The sequence below is a fragment of the Antechinus flavipes genome, chromosome 3, assembly GCF_016432865.1.
Source record: "Antechinus flavipes isolate AdamAnt ecotype Samford, QLD, Australia chromosome 3, AdamAnt_v2, whole genome shotgun sequence".
Lineage (NCBI taxonomy): Eukaryota > Metazoa > Chordata > Mammalia > Dasyuromorphia > Dasyuridae > Antechinus > Antechinus flavipes.
The window spans coordinates 607,680,596-607,696,042 of NC_067400.1; the positions used below are offsets into that span (position 1 = coordinate 607,680,596).

The 15,447-nt window shown below is 43.0% G+C and overlaps 1 protein-coding gene across 1 annotated transcript in view; it reads right to left on the bottom strand.

The window, feature by feature from the left end:
• The window catches only part of PLCH2 (phospholipase C eta 2), a 164,181-nt gene that overhangs the window by 14,290 nt on the left and 134,444 nt on the right, over positions 1 to 15,447 (bottom strand). Inside the window, exons 13-20 of the mRNA XM_051988768.1 lie at positions 14,225 to 14,317; positions 11,305 to 11,387; positions 10,863 to 10,960; positions 7,785 to 7,967; positions 5,732 to 5,839; positions 2,425 to 2,549; positions 1,529 to 1,613; positions 810 to 956 (exon numbers count right to left, since the gene is read on the bottom strand). Of these exons, the coding sequence (XP_051844728.1) occupies positions 810 to 956; positions 1,529 to 1,613; positions 2,425 to 2,549; positions 5,732 to 5,839; positions 7,785 to 7,967; positions 10,863 to 10,960; positions 11,305 to 11,387; positions 14,225 to 14,317 (922 nt within the window). The remainder of the gene's footprint in view (positions 1 to 809; positions 957 to 1,528; positions 1,614 to 2,424; positions 2,550 to 5,731; positions 5,840 to 7,784; positions 7,968 to 10,862; positions 10,961 to 11,304; positions 11,388 to 14,224; positions 14,318 to 15,447) is intronic.

Consider the following 15,447-nt stretch of genomic DNA (forward strand, 5'->3'; position numbering starts at 1 on the left):
CAAAGATCTTAAAAGTGGAAGGAAGGTGGGAGGTCTTCCTGGCCACAAAAAGCACCTATTTCTGGCCCAGAAGCTGTGTTGGATGGAAGAATCCCAAAATTACAATAGTTCCTGCCCTCGTGGGGCTTCCCTTCTCCAGGGAGACAACTTTCGTATGGCCTTCTTTTCCCTGAAGGTTCCTCGCTAATGAGCCGGCCTGGTCATACTCAGTGCAGCACCTGCCACAACTTATAATTCCCTCACAAAGGCTTTGAGATTCCAGGGTCATCTGCTACCATGATGGTTTTATCCTTAAAATGTCAAAAGAACTGGAGGACAGTTCCTCAGAATGTAGAGTGAGCCGCCATGACAAAGTACATGAACATGGACAAGTACAGCACTGGCAAATGTGGATGGGGGGCATTCTGCATGGGTGGGAGGCAGCGGTGTCCAATTCCACCCAAAATAGGGACCACTGAACCGTACATAAGGACCCCAGCGTGCTCTGTATTAAATTAGTTTTAAAAAGTTTCTTTGTTATTTTGTTAAATATTTCCCAATTACATTTTCATCGGATTCAGGCTGTATTTTGGAGTGATTTGGGCCACGTGATTGGACTTCTGGTGGAGGAAACGCTGTCCCTAGTTGTTAGGGCTCTATCCATCCTGACAGATTTGCCTGTTTCTATCTTGTATCCCTTTACTAGAATGGAAGCTTCTTGAGACCAGGAGCATTATCCACAGTCTTTGCATCCATGGTCTCTAGTCAGTGTCTTAGCCCGAGCTCGTCGGGTTGCCTATCACCCAGTGACTTAGGAATGGAGAGCTCACCTGGCATCATGCTGTTGAAGGCCAGCGTCCTCTGTCCGATGAAGTCCCGCCCGATGGGGTCATGGTCCCAGACCAGGAATCGGACCAGTGCAATCTCCGGCATGTGCACCGTGAACACCAGGGTCTCTTCCCACATCGGGTTAAATCCTGGAGGCCAGAGAAAGGCACGGTGGACTTAGGCCCAGAGGAGAAATCAGGTTTCATCTCTGACTCACCATATATTATCCTTTTTCTTTCTCCTTAATCTTGTTCTTTCATCTGCCAAAATTCCACCTTAGCCCCCCAAAATCTACTCCAGTAAAAGAAATGATTTTGTCTTTGCTCAGAATCATTGGAGTCACCTCCCTTTCCCCAACTTTAAGACTGTGATTGTTTGTCCTTTGTTCTCAAAAAGGATCAATGGTAATGTCTTGATTTGGGTGTAAATGAGGCAGAACTGGGCAAAGTTATCAGACTCACTCCTAAGACTAAAAGTATAAAGAGAAGCAAATGCTCCTCAGAGTCCATCTAATTCTCACCATTACCAGAAAAGGAAGGAAGGGAAAGGGAGGCAACGGCTATCATCGTCTGGCACTATTCTCTCAATCCAACTATGAGCTCTAAAGGTTAGGGAGGGATCTCTATTCCTTTGGGAATTTTCTCCTACAGCAGATGCTACAAGGCTCCGACCCCATATTTGGACCCAGGGATGATGGAGAGCGAAGGGAAGCGATTCCCACCATTATCATCTACGACCCGGGTCTGCTCCTTGTTACAGTCCACAGGTAATCCAATGATCTCAACTTCCACAAAAGGGTCGATAATCTGAAAGGCAAATGGAGAATGAGGGGTGGAAAGCTTGGGAGATCAGTTAGTATGGCCTCTTATCTTCCAAGAAATCCCTGTTTCACAAGCACGCCTGACTCATACAGGCCCATTAGTGATAGGATGGAAAGAGGGTTGGACTTGCAATCCCAAAGATGAGTTCCAATCCAGTTATAGATGCTTCCTAGCCCTGGGATCCTGAGCAAGTCACTTAACCACTATCTGTTTCCTCACCTGTAAAACAGAAGTAGCTGTAGCACCCACCTCCCTAAAATTGCTGGGAGATATTTGTAAAGTGCTTTGCAAATCTTATCAATGCTAGCTACCATCATCATTGTGATCATCATGGCTGGAAAGGTCTTTGGAGATCATGGGGCCCCATCCTTTCACTGTACAGATGAGGAGGCTGAAGCCCAAAGGAAGAAAATTACTTGACCAGGATCACATGGCTATTGGTAGCAGGAAGGGACTCAGAGGCTGTCTAGTCCAACCCATACTAGAAAGAGAATTTCCCCCGCACAAAATATCCATCAAGTGGTCCTATAATCTCTTCCTGAAGACTTAAAATGAGGAGGGGCCCCTTACCCCCTACAGCATCCACCCTGCTTTTCCATCATTTCACAATGTCCAAACTTCCTTCCATCTCCTCGATCCAAGGATAATGGCTGTCCCCATCATACCAGGTGGCCAGTTTCCCGTTTCTGTCCCCTGGCCCACACGACCTTTGCCTCAATCCCCTCCCGGCCTTGTTGGTGCTGACCAGTTCACTTGTAGAGCTGAAGCCATCCCCTTATCCCAGCATCCCACCTACCTCTCCTCGGTCACCCAACATGGAGTCCCGTGGTTTGGGGAGCTGCTGCCCACTGATTATCCGGAGTATCAGCTGTTTCTTCAGCTGCCCTGGGAGAGGGTCTTCAGAGTTGGGATTGAAGATACCTAGTAGAAGATAAACCCAAAAAGCGTGACCCCAAATGTCTCAGTCTACAGATTCCATGGGGGAAATTGGGAACAAGGATCTCTGCCCTTCCCTGGGAGGTCAAGTCACAGGCCTGAGTAGTTGAGGGCTCAGTCAATCAGTCAAGAAGCATCAATTAAGTGTCAATATAAATATATATAAATAAAAGCAAAACCACGGTCTTTGCCCTTAGAAGTTCCCATTAGCTGGGGAAGACAACAGGAGAATAATTCTGTTTATACAAAACACACCACGCTGTCTCAGTGAGGGGCAAGGCACCAGAATCTGGGGAGGGGGCCAGGAATGATTTCCTGCAGAAGGTGGGATGTGGGCCAAGTCTTGAAGGACCCTGGGGGAAGCCAAGAGGCCGAGGTGAGAAGGAAGAGAAAGCATCTCAGATGTAGCGTAGTATAGTGGATCATGTACTGGATTTAGACTCTGGCGAACTGGATTCAGTTCCTGATACTGTGATCGTAAACAAGTTCTACTCCCTCCCTGAGTCTCAGTTTCCTCATTTGTAAAATGTGGGGCTGAATCAGATAATAATGACCATTTATGTGGCTCTCCTCAAAGTGCTTGATATCTATCATCTCAATTGAGCTCACAAGCATCCTGTGAGATATTATTAATTCCTTTTTATCAATGGGGAACCAAGGTGCAGAGAATTTTAGTGAAGGTGATGGGGTTTGAGAAGGAAAAACCATCAGCTATGGAGTCAGAGGGCCTTTATTCAAACACTCCTTCTGATATTAAGCACCTGCGTGACCTCAGGCATGTCACCTGGGCTTCAGTTTCCCTATTGTAAAAGGAAGAGGTTGGATGATATAATATCCCTTCTGGTTCCAATTCCCCATCATGACCTCCTGATTCTCAGTGTCTTTACCTTTAGATGACGGTCCCTTCCAACTCCAGGGCTATGTCTTGCCCACAGTGACCTGGCCACTAAGCGTTCAGGTCTCTTTGTCTCCAAATCCAGTTCATTTACACCTATACCCTTGGTTTTGTTTATCTTTGTTATTGTTTAGTAGATTATTGTGTTTGACATCTTTAGGAATCCATTTGGCTCTTTCTTGACAAAGATACTGGAGCAGTTTGCCATTTTTTTTTCTCCTGCTCATTTTACAGACAAGAAAAAGAGGCAAGCAGAGTGGAATGACCTGCTCAGGAAGTATCTGAGGTTAAATTTGAACTCAGCTCCTCCTGACTTCAGGTTCAGAGTTCTGTGTACTATGGCACCACCTAGCAGCCCTTCACTAGCTTTACTGGTTGTGAACCCTATCCCTTCAAAAGAAATAGACCCTGCCTTGAGCATATGCTCCCCCCCACCATTTCCATCAATCATGAATTTATTTTTGTGTATGTACATACCTTTTTCATTTTAAAATTTTTTCTCAGCAATATTTTTTTCCAAATACATGTAAAGATAGCTTTTTGATATTTATTTATGTACAATTTTATGTTCCAAATTTTTCTCTCTCCTTCCTCCATCTTCCTTCTTACCAAAACAGCAAGCAATCTGATATAGATTAAATTCTAATTTTTTCTCCCTCCCTCCCACACCTTCCTTCTTCCCAAGAGGGCAAGCAATCTGATATAGGTTAAAAGCGTATAATCTTTCTAAACATATTTCCATATTTGTCATGCTGTGCAAGAAAAATCAGATCAAAAGGAAAAAAAAATCCTTAAGAAAAAAAAAAAGCAAACAAACAAATAAACGAAAAGGTGAAAATACTATGCTTCTATCCACCTTTGGTCTCCATAGTTCTCTCTCTGGAGAGTTATGTCTTATTATCCCATGGTTAGGTCTTTCTCAGTATTCCCTCAGTGACTCCCTTGGGTCATCACTAAAACTCCCCAGACACTGGAGGACAGTCTGCTGGTCAGGTGGGCTGAGGGGGCTGCCTGAGGGACAGGGTCTTTTTGGAGAAGTGAAGCTAAACTGACCGGATCCAGCCTGCTCCCAAGGAACAAGAGTGACAAGCTCCAGAATTCTATTAGCACAGCGCAAGGCTGGGGGCTGACAGATGTCAGCCTACGGAGGACCGGATTCCGGGGGTTCAGTAGAGCCAGCTGTGAATGGAGCAGCCCTTTCAAATGTTTTCATCCAGTCTGTTATCTGTGGCAGCCACAAGAGCAGATAAAGGATATTGGAAGTCTGAGCGTGAGGGGAGTGGGAGCAAAACGAGAGAAGGAATGGGGTTTAAAATAAAAAAAAATCCATAAAGTCATTTTCTTGAGGGATGGTGATGGATGAGAATGCAGACGGCCAATTTAGAGGCTCTGAACTGGTGGACAGATGGGTTAAGATGTATCACACGGTACTTGGACCATCACTCCCTCTACCCTCCGAGTCCTGGAACTGTTAGGACTCTATCCTCATGTCAAGGAGCTAGAATACAGCAGGAAGGCAATGTACATGGGCCTCATCCACTGCAGCTGCCCTCCTTTCCCCACTAAAATGGCTCCATGGCAAGAGTGCCCAGTTCTACCTTGTCAGGTATCACCCAGTGACTTAGATGAGATTATAAACTCCTGAAGGACAGTACCTGGTACAGGTACATAGTAGGGGCTTAATATGTGTGTGTTGACTTACTGCATGCATTGTTTCCTCCAATACAATGGAAACTCCAAGAGGGTAGACTATTTTTAATTTGTGCTTTTGTATCCCCAGTGTCTGGCACTTAGTAGGCATTTTATCCGTGCCATTTCATCAATTCCAAATTTCCAAAGAAAAAGATAACCTCAGACTCTTTAGTAATGCGTTTGAGTTTTCCCAGTCAGGACCTTCTTCCTGATGAAATTCCTGCTTTCACAGGGTGACTCACTTATCCCTTTGACATCCTGTTTGATGCTATGTTCTCCCCATGTTTCCATGATTCCCTCCTCTCCTCCTCTCACTTGTGATTGCCCAGCGTTCCCTCTTAGGCTCTTAGGAGACAGTGTTGCTCAATGGATAGACCTCCCACCCTGCTGGCAGAGGACTTGGGTTTAAATACATTTCTGGCATTTCCTACCCAAGGAATCCGCAGGCAATCCCTCTATCCCCCCAAGACTCCACATCTATAAGACAAAGCGGTGACACTCGAGGGTCCTTTTAGCTCAGTAGTGAGGATGGCACAGCGTTCTCCCCAGACAGGACCCAGCCAGTGATGCTTCCTCTTACCTTGACACATGCACTGGGGCTTGAGGACGTAGCCGCAGTTCCCGTTGGCATTGAACTTGGCACGGTTCAGCTGGAGCATCCTTCCCTCTGACTGGTAGTTGAGGGCAACTGTGGGGAAAACATGATCGAGGTCAGTCCTGAGCTGGGCAAAGAAACGACCCTTTTCCTTCAGTCAGGGAGGAGGGATGGCATCTTGGGGCAGTGGAGCCCATAGGGAACACTTCCCTTCCCTCCACAACCATCTCAAACCAATAAAAACTCACTGAACCAACACATATTTGTGATCACTTAATATTAAGGAAAATGAGAGAGGAAATGAGCATTTATTAAGTGTCTGCTCTTTGTGGATGCTTTACAGATTTGATTCTCACAACAACATGAGAAGATAGGTGTTATTATTATTTATTTCAATTTTACACTTGAGGAAACTGAGGCAGGGAGCATTTAAGTGTCTTATCTAAGGAAACACAGCCAGTAAACATCTGAGACTGGATTTGAACTCAATTACTTTGACATCAAATCCTCCTGCCAAGATTCTTTACGTTCTTTATTCCACTAGCATTGTTAGAAACCTATAGCAATATAGATCACGAAAGGGATGATGGTAAGTGTGAGCTTCTGGGTGCCTAGTACAGTGCTAGACAACTTGGAGGAGACAAGGAGTTGTAGCTCATGGTCCTGCCCCATAAGCTGCTCATAGTCTAGTCAGGTAGATAGATAGAATAAAATAGAATAAACAAAAATAAACACACACACACACACACACACACACACACACACACAGAGTTGACATGAGGCTGTATGTGATTCATACAGAATTGGGGAAAAGTGGTCTTTGCAGCTCTGCCTTTTGGGGCCAAATGCAGTTATTTTTCAATTGTTCCCAACTCAATTTCTCTATTTAGGATTTTCTTGGCATTTTAGAGTTCTTTGTCATTTCCTTCTTCAGTTCATTTTACAGATGAGGAAACTGAGGAAAAGAAGGTATAGTGACTTGCCCAGGATCACACAGCTACTAAGTGTCTGAGGTCAATTCAAACTTAGGAAGATAAAATGCTCTATGAACCACCCCGGTGCCATAATAGACAAAGCACTTGATTTGTAGTCAGAAACCCCGAGTTCAAATCTAGCCTTAGGTATTTATTAAGTATGGGACAATGTTCTCAATCTCAGTGTAAGAAGAGATAATCATAGTCCCTAAATTCCTGGGGTTATTAAGAGGAACAAATTAGACATTTGTAAAGTGCTTTGCACACCTCCAAGTATTATATAAATATTAGCATTTATTATTGTTATTATAACTACTAAAAGGAAGCAAGGAATCCCCAAAAGTAGTGGTACGGGATGAGGAGGGAAAGCATTCCAGGTATGGGATGGGATCCAAGGATGCAGTATCATGGATTCATGGATTCAAAATAGAAAGGATTTAGAGACCGTCAGATTCAATTCCCCCATTTTACGGATGAGAAAAATGAGACTCAGAAATGAGATATAATCAGCCCAAAGTCATATGGGTAATTAGTGGCAAAGGTGGCACATGGACCTAGTTTCTCTGATTATTAATTGAGTTCCCTTTCCATCAGGGACACGGGAGAGCATGGGAGACAGCAAAGAGATGTCTTCTGGAGGGGAGGATATATACTGGGCAACAGCAAGAAATGAGGAGACAAGATAATTTGTATTTCTTACACATTGATCATTCTCTGTTTATTTCCCCTATCAAATTGTAAGGGCAGACTCTCTATTAAATTTTTGTGTCCTCAATGATAACTAAACCCAGGACTTAGCATATCCATACAGGGTACTTAATAAATATTTATTGGATTAATAAATTATGCGGCTTTTGAGTCCCAAGTTAAATAATCTGGACTTTATCCTGTGGGCAAGAAGAAGCAATTGCAGACTTTTGAGCAAGGGAGATATGTGCTAAAACGAGACATCTTCAAGTCCTGTTTTCATGCCCAGAGAGTCTTTGAGGATGTCTCTTCCTCTCCCTTGCATATTCCCCCCAGCATCTGTTCCCCAAATCTGACCGATCCATCTGTTTACTTACCCATCTGACATCCAGCGTTCCAGAAGGGCTGGGGGTTGTAGTTACTTGAGTCTACCCGGTAAGAGGATGGGTAGATCCGGGAGAGCTGGTGCTGGTTGAAACGCAGATAGTGGGCTGGCTTCTGCTGTAGAATCTGGTGGGCCTTAGTTTCACTAAAAGATGATACTTGCCAACTGGAGGAGACTAGGATTAGAAACAATTAATCAAAGGTCAATTCGGTTGAATTCACGCCTGATCCTCAACTCAACTGCCAAGTACTATAGCACATAATGCTATATTTATGTTTATTATATATTATAATTATATATTACATTATATTATATTTGAATATATATAATATATATTATTATTATATTATGTGAAAGGGTGTGTGAATTATACATTACAGATTTAGCCACTAACTCTGTGACCTCTCTGGATCTCATCTTCTTCACTAAAATGATGAGATCAGAATAGGTCTCTAAGGCAGGCAAGTGGCAAAGTAGAATGATAAGTTTGGAGTCAGGAAGAAATGAGTTAAAATCTAGTCTCAGTTACTTACTAGCTCTCTGTGACCCCATAGCCCCTCTCTGCCTGAGTTGTCTCAACCATAAAATGGAGATGACAACATCTCCCTCTCAAGAAAGCATCCAATGAGATAATAGCTGTAAAGTGCTCATAGTGTGACGCCTAATAAATGCTTGTTTCCTTTCTTCTATGGGGCTATAGCTATGGTGACTAACTTCCAAGGGCACCGTTTAATTGGAACATGGACATTAAAAAATCAGATAAGAGAGAGACAGACATAGTAACTGTAAAAGCTGAAGGAGGAGATGTTACTTTTGACTAATTAAGTAGAAGGGAAGAGATTATGAGGTTGGATGGGACACTTTAATTATATTAATTACATTTATTTAGATATAATATATGTAATAACATATATAATATAATACAATTATTACATATAATATAATTATATATGTATATTACATATACATATATGTATATATATATATAATTATATTCATGTAGTACATGAAAGTAAAAGTGTTTTGTAGGAAGTGCTGCAGATATTTGCTTGGCACTTAAAACCTTTTTGTTTACAAATAATTCTAACCATATTCTGATGATCTTGTTCTCTGGACCTCCCAAGACTAGAAGCAGCCCAAGAGAAGGGGAAAGGCTACTGAATGAGGGCAAACTGAAACCACATGAGAGCCTTCCAACCATCTGCCAGTGAAAAAGGAGAGAAATAGATGATTCCCTTAGAGCCCCTCAAACAAATTGGCTCTTGTAATGATGAGCCTGAACTGTAGAGCGAGAGAACATTCAATTCTGTTCAGAATAAATGATGAAAGTGCGTGATATATTTAAAGAACAAGTTTGATTCAAATACATTTCAATTAAATTTTAAAAGTGATAATGTTTTAAACGGCTCGGTGTTTAAGAAGAGACAAGTGTCATGTCATCTGGAGATTCACTTGTGAGCAACAGCTGACAATGCTGGGCTCGGCTGCTGCTTCTTTTTCCCTTAAGCCCAGAAGAAGCCAGGATTTAAGGCAGATATTAGAGAAGAAAAATTTCCCTGGATCAGAAATACATGGATTACCATGGAGTGCAATGAAGGGTTAGATAGAATTCCATCCGCCCTCCAAGGGAAGGTCCCACCAAGTGAGACTTCTTGCTTCAGGGAAGGAATTTGGGCCTCTTGGCATCTGGATTGTCTCACTTCTGAACACCGAGGTTCGGATTTCCCCAAATGGGGCAGATTCAAGGTTGTCACATCTAGCCCTTTGGACTAACTGTCAACTATGCTAGGAGCTTTCTCCTTCCTCCTCACCCCTTCTTGTTACCTCTTGTTCTCTTCAAAGCTTAGCTCAAGGTGACCTACTACCCTGCTCTTTTCTTTGACCTCAGGAAGCAGACCCAAGAGCAAGAGGGGAAGCAGCACATAGGTCAGTTTTGGCTCTCACATGAAAGCTGTTTCCAAATGGAACAGGTCTTTTCTGGAGGTATGACTGCTTCTACCTCACTGGAGGCCTTTGAGCACTGACTGGATGACTACTTATGAAGTATATGTTATAAAGCAGATTACTTTCATGAACTGCATAAATCCATCCATCTATCCATGCATCCATCTACTGTCTATTTGTCTGTCTGTCTGTCTATATGTCTGTTTCTCTGTCTGTCTATCTATCTATCTATTGAGCGATCTATCGCTCTGTCTGTCTTCTTACCTATATACCTATCTGTCCATATATATGTCTGTTTCTTTGTTTCTTTTCCTTCCTTCTCTTCCTTCCTTCCTTCCTTCCTTCCTTCCTTCCTTCCTTCCTTCCTTCCTTCCTTCCTTCCTTCCTTCCTTCCTTCCTTCCTTCCTTCCTTCCTTCCTTCCCTTCCCTTCCCTTCTTTCTTTCTTTTTTCTTTCTTTCTGTTTATCTATATATCTTTATTTGTGTTTCCATCCATCCATTCATCTATCTAACTATCTGTCTGTCTGTCTGTCTGTCTACCTGCCTACCTGTCTACCTACCTTTATATTTATCTATCTGTCTCTCTCTCTATATATGTCTGTTTCTTTTTCTTTCTTTCTATCTATCTACTATCTATCTATCTATCTTTTCTCTTCCACGTAAAGTATAAGCTTCTTGAGGGCAGCTATCATTTCACTTTTGACTTTATCTCCCCAGAACATAAATGCTTAAATGCTAGCTTGAAAGAGTTTTTCCCAACTTTCTCATTATCCAGAAAAGGAGATAGAAGCCTGGAGATAAGGAATGACTTTTTTTAAGATTGCATAAAGTGTAGATAATCTAAAGAGCATCTGAGCCCAGATTCTACAGCTCCAAAACCATCAACCCTCTCCTGGATGCTGACACCCCTAAAGGACTCAGTTATGCATCACTCTAAGGTTCAAAATTCTTCACGACCCGGTGAGGAAGGCAATGCATCCCGTGTGCAGCTCCCTCCCCAGTCCCCTTAACCTGCCCCGATTGGCGTCTCTCCCTTCTCCCCACAACTGCATCTCCCTCCTCTCCCCTTCCCTGTTATAACTCCCTCCCTGCTCCTTTCACCCCCCGGGATTCTATTCCTACTCACTCTCAGTTTCCACGTCGTGGATGCCGACAGACTTGGTGTACTTCACCAGATCGGAGAGAGCCCTGGACAGTTTCATGGTCTTCTTCTGCCGGTTTATCCTACACAAACCAAACAGAGGAGCAAGCACCATGGTCAGCTCCCACTGTACAAGCTCTCAGCCTCCATCTTCCCACAGCTTATCAGATACAACATCCTGCCACAAGGTGGCGTGGCAAGCAGGGGACTTGGAATCAGGAGAACCTGAGTTCAAATTCTCCCTCAGACAGTGACTAGCTGTGATCCTCAGTTTCCCAAATTTTACAAATGAGAAAACTGAGGTTTCCAGGCAGTTCTCAGTCTCGGGGATGTGCTTAAATGATGAACTCCATCCACAGATGCCCTGCTGGAAATCTACTCCTCCCCTCCCACCCTGGGCACCAGGTACCCACTCCAGGGAACTGACCCTTTGCTCTGGCTTCCTTGGGAGTCCAAATCATCATCGCCTTCTTCTATGCTGGAAGTCTTCTTTAACTTGCTGCCTTTCTTCTGCAGAAGGAGGAGACATTTAACATTAGCCAGCCACGGAAAGTCAGTGTTTACACAGCAATGAAAAGAATACATCTTAAAAGTGTTCCGATCTAGGCTGTGTCATTCCCTAGCTGTGTGGCTTTGGGGGAACTGCTTCACCTCTCAGACTCAGTTTCCTCATCTGTAAACTGAAGGGAGTAAACTAAACCCTTTCCTTCCAGCCCTCGATCTGTGAGCATCTGTACTTAGATAAGCTATGCACAATGACTTAGGGACTCAGGATGCACAGATAAGGAGGGGATCACAAAAAGTGGTGGTCCATGAAGCTAACCTTGAAGGAAGCTGAGGCAGAGCTGAGAGAGGGACAAGCTCCACCTGTAGGTAAGCTCCTAAAGTCCCCACTGGGAAAAAGCTTCATCCCCACACAGTCCCCCCCTTGGAGGAGCCCTAGGGCTCCCATCTAGGGAGGATGGCCTTCCCTTTTCCTGCCTCTGAGCCTTTCTGTTCCTTTATCCCATTTTTTCTTCCATCTACGCCCCATCGCCTGGCTGTGTGATGGCCCTTCTGGCCAGATCCAGCTCAGAGCCCTGGGGAGGGATATGCATGAGGCCCCTGGGGAGGCAGGGATGCCAGAGAAGAAGCCAGGCCCAGGCTGGCTGGTGTGGGAGCCCCGTCCCCACAACCCTGCCCTGGGACTCCACCAAGACTGACTGAGTATTCCTGATGTTTGACTGATCTTGTTTCTCTTCCACTTTTCCCAGAAGGAGACTATGAGAGAACAAGAGGTCACATTTCCAGAACATTTGAGAGTAGGCAAAGAGGCATTGTATGTGGTAGATAGAGAGTCCGGGACTTGGAAGCCGGAGACCCAAGTGGGAACTCTGACTCAAGCTGTGGAAACACAGGACCCAAGGACTTTTCATCTGTCTGTTTGGTACTTAATAATATCCAGACAGGACCAGGCACAGAGTAGGTGCTTTTTATCTATGTATCCAACTAATATAGTACCTGGCACACAGTAGGTGCTTTTTATCTATGTATCCCTAATAATGAATATAGTACCTGACAGAGCAAATGCTTTTATCTGTGTATCCTTAATAATTAATATAACTGGCATATAACTGGCACAGAGTAAATGCTTTTGCCTATGTATCCCTAATAACTAATATAGTACCTGGCACACAGTAGGTGCTTTTGTCTATGTATCCTTAACAACAAATATAATAATTGACACACAGTAGGTGCTTTTGTCTATGTATCCCTAATAACTAATATAGTACCTGACACACTGTAGGTGCTTTTGTCTATATATCCTTAATAACAAATATAATACTTGACACACAATAGGTGCTTTTGTCTATGTATCCCTAATAACTAATATATTACTTGGTACAGAGTAGATGCTTTTGTACCTTCAGAACTTAGTTTAATATCAGGCACAAAGTAGGTAATTATTGCTTTTACAAACTGAGATTGATGAACTTGCAGCTTCACTCAATAAACATTTATTGAGCTTTACTCTGTGCCAGGTACCTCTCTGAGGCTCAGTTTTCTCATCTCTTAATTGGAGCTAACAATATTTTGATTAGCTCTTTCAGAGAGTCATTATGATGAAAGTACTTTTGTTGTTTAATTGTTTCAGTTCTGTGATCTCTTTTGAGATTTACTTGACAGAGATACTATAATGCTTCACCATTTCCTTCTTCAGCTCATTTTACATATGAGGAAACTGAGGCAAACAGAGTAACGTGACTTGCCCTGGGTCATCCAGCTAGGAAGTGTCTGAAGTTAGATTTGAACTCTGGAAGAGGAGTCCTCCTGATGCTAACCCTTGCACTCTCTCTATCCACTGTGCTACCTTCAAACACTCTAGTTTTTATTTCTTTTAACTTTGCATTACTACTGTACTTTAAGGTTTTATAATTTCATCATAATGACCCTATAAAAGTGGTAATTGAAATACTATTACCCCCAATTAAGAGATGAGAAAACTGAGGCTTAGGCACCTAGTACAGAGTGGGAGTTTTAGAAATGCTTATTGACTAAATGACGCGTCAATCAATCAGCCTATGAGCTGTGTGCCAGATACTGTGCTAGGTCCATAAAGAGAAAACTATCCACCCCAAAGTGCTTGTAGACTATCAGATTATCAAGGGGCTGTTGTGTGAATCAAATGAAATAATATTTGTGGGGTGCATTGTAAGACTTAAAGAATGATTTAAATGCAAGTTATTCTTGCTATACACAACAATAATAAAAGAATTAATCATCCAATTTCATCTTCAGATCTAATTATGTATAAATATATAGATAAAATATACAATTTAGAAATAGGGATGATATACAATATATTATATAATATACACATGTTATATGTGGTATAATATATCTTAAATATAATCATATAATATATTGTATATACAATAATAGAAATATGAATTATATACAATATATAATTGTACATAATATAATACAGACAATACAAACATATATAATTACAAAATGACATTAATCATACTATTGCTATAATAGTAATAATATTCTAGCTCTCAGGGTTATTAGGAAGATTGAAGTTTCATAAATTAATGATGGGAAATTGAGGCCCAGGGGGAGGTCCAGGTGACTGCCCAGAGTCATATTGGCAGTGAGAAGCAGAGCTGGCATTTGAACCAGGGGTCTTTGGCGCCCAGTCTAGCAATCAAATAAATGAATGTGTCAAGTGTTTTGTGCCCTATTGAGTATCCAAGAAATGTTGGTTATCGGCGGCTCTCCCTGGGTTTCCTGGGCAAATCTCTGGCTCATGATTCTGACGCCTCCCTTGAAACCCCAAGGACTGGCCTGGGTCCCAGCCTGACCTTTCGTTTGGAGAAGCTGCTCATCAGCAATCGGCTGTTTCGCTTGCTGCCGCTCAGGTCCTCCCCGGATTCTGTGTCTTCTTCAGCTTTGCTCTGTTAGATAGAAAGAGGGGGGGGGAGAAAAGAGAGAGAGACAGAGACAGAGACAGAGACAGAGAGAGAGAGAGAGAGAGAGAGAGAGAGAGAGAGAGAGAGAAGAGAAGAGAATAGAGAAAGGAGAGACAATAGTAATATTAATAAATAAAATTTATAAAGTGCTTTACATATTTTACCCCATTTTATCCTTACAACATCATGGGAGGTGGATACTATAATTATTTCCATTGTACAGAGGAGGAAGAAGGCAAACAGGGATGCAGTGACGTGCCCAGGATCACACTGCCAGTAAGCTTTTGTGGCTGGATTTGAACTTAGGTCTTCTTGATCTAAAGTCCATTGTTTTGATGGGGACTTGTACTACCAGAGGCCTTCAAATAAAGGCTGGATAATCGCCTCTTAGGCACGTTCTCTTGTTTGGGAAGGAGCTGGATCAGATGATCTCCGAGGGCCCCACTCAGAGGTCAAGGGTTGCAGACCTCTTCCCCAAAGGCCTGGCAGGGTCTAGGATCCAGGCTGCCAGCATTCTACAGCTGAGCTGACCCACTCATGAGAGGCAGCAGAGACAAAGGTGAAAGGAGGTGGGGAGAAAGAGAATTGTACCTGAAATCAGGAGGGACCCATTTTGAACTTAGATTCTGACAGTTACTAAACCCTGGGCAAATCGCTTCTTTAAGCCTCAGTTTCCTCCTTTATAAAATGGGGATGTGCACACTGCCTACATCTGGGGGTGTTGTCAACACTAAATGTGGGTTATTATTTAACCCACACAATTCTCTCTTCCCAGTTTTGTTCTTTTTTCCCCCCTGAAACACTTGGGGTTAAGTGACTTGCCCAGGGTCACACAGCCAGGACCTGTTAAGTGTCTGAAGTCAGATTTGAACTCAGGTCCTCCTGACTTCAGGACTGGTGCTCTATCCACTAAGCCACCTAGCTGCCCCTCTTCTCAGCTTTGGAGGAGCAGAGGTAAATCCTTTCTGCTTAAGAGACTTTCACTGCCCATGAATTTGAATGGTCTCCTACGTCCAATTAGGGGATGGCACTTGACCTCCAAGATCTAAATCCTGTGATTTACCATTCTCTGTTATGCAAAGAAAGAGCTGAAGACCCCAGGAGATAGAGATGAG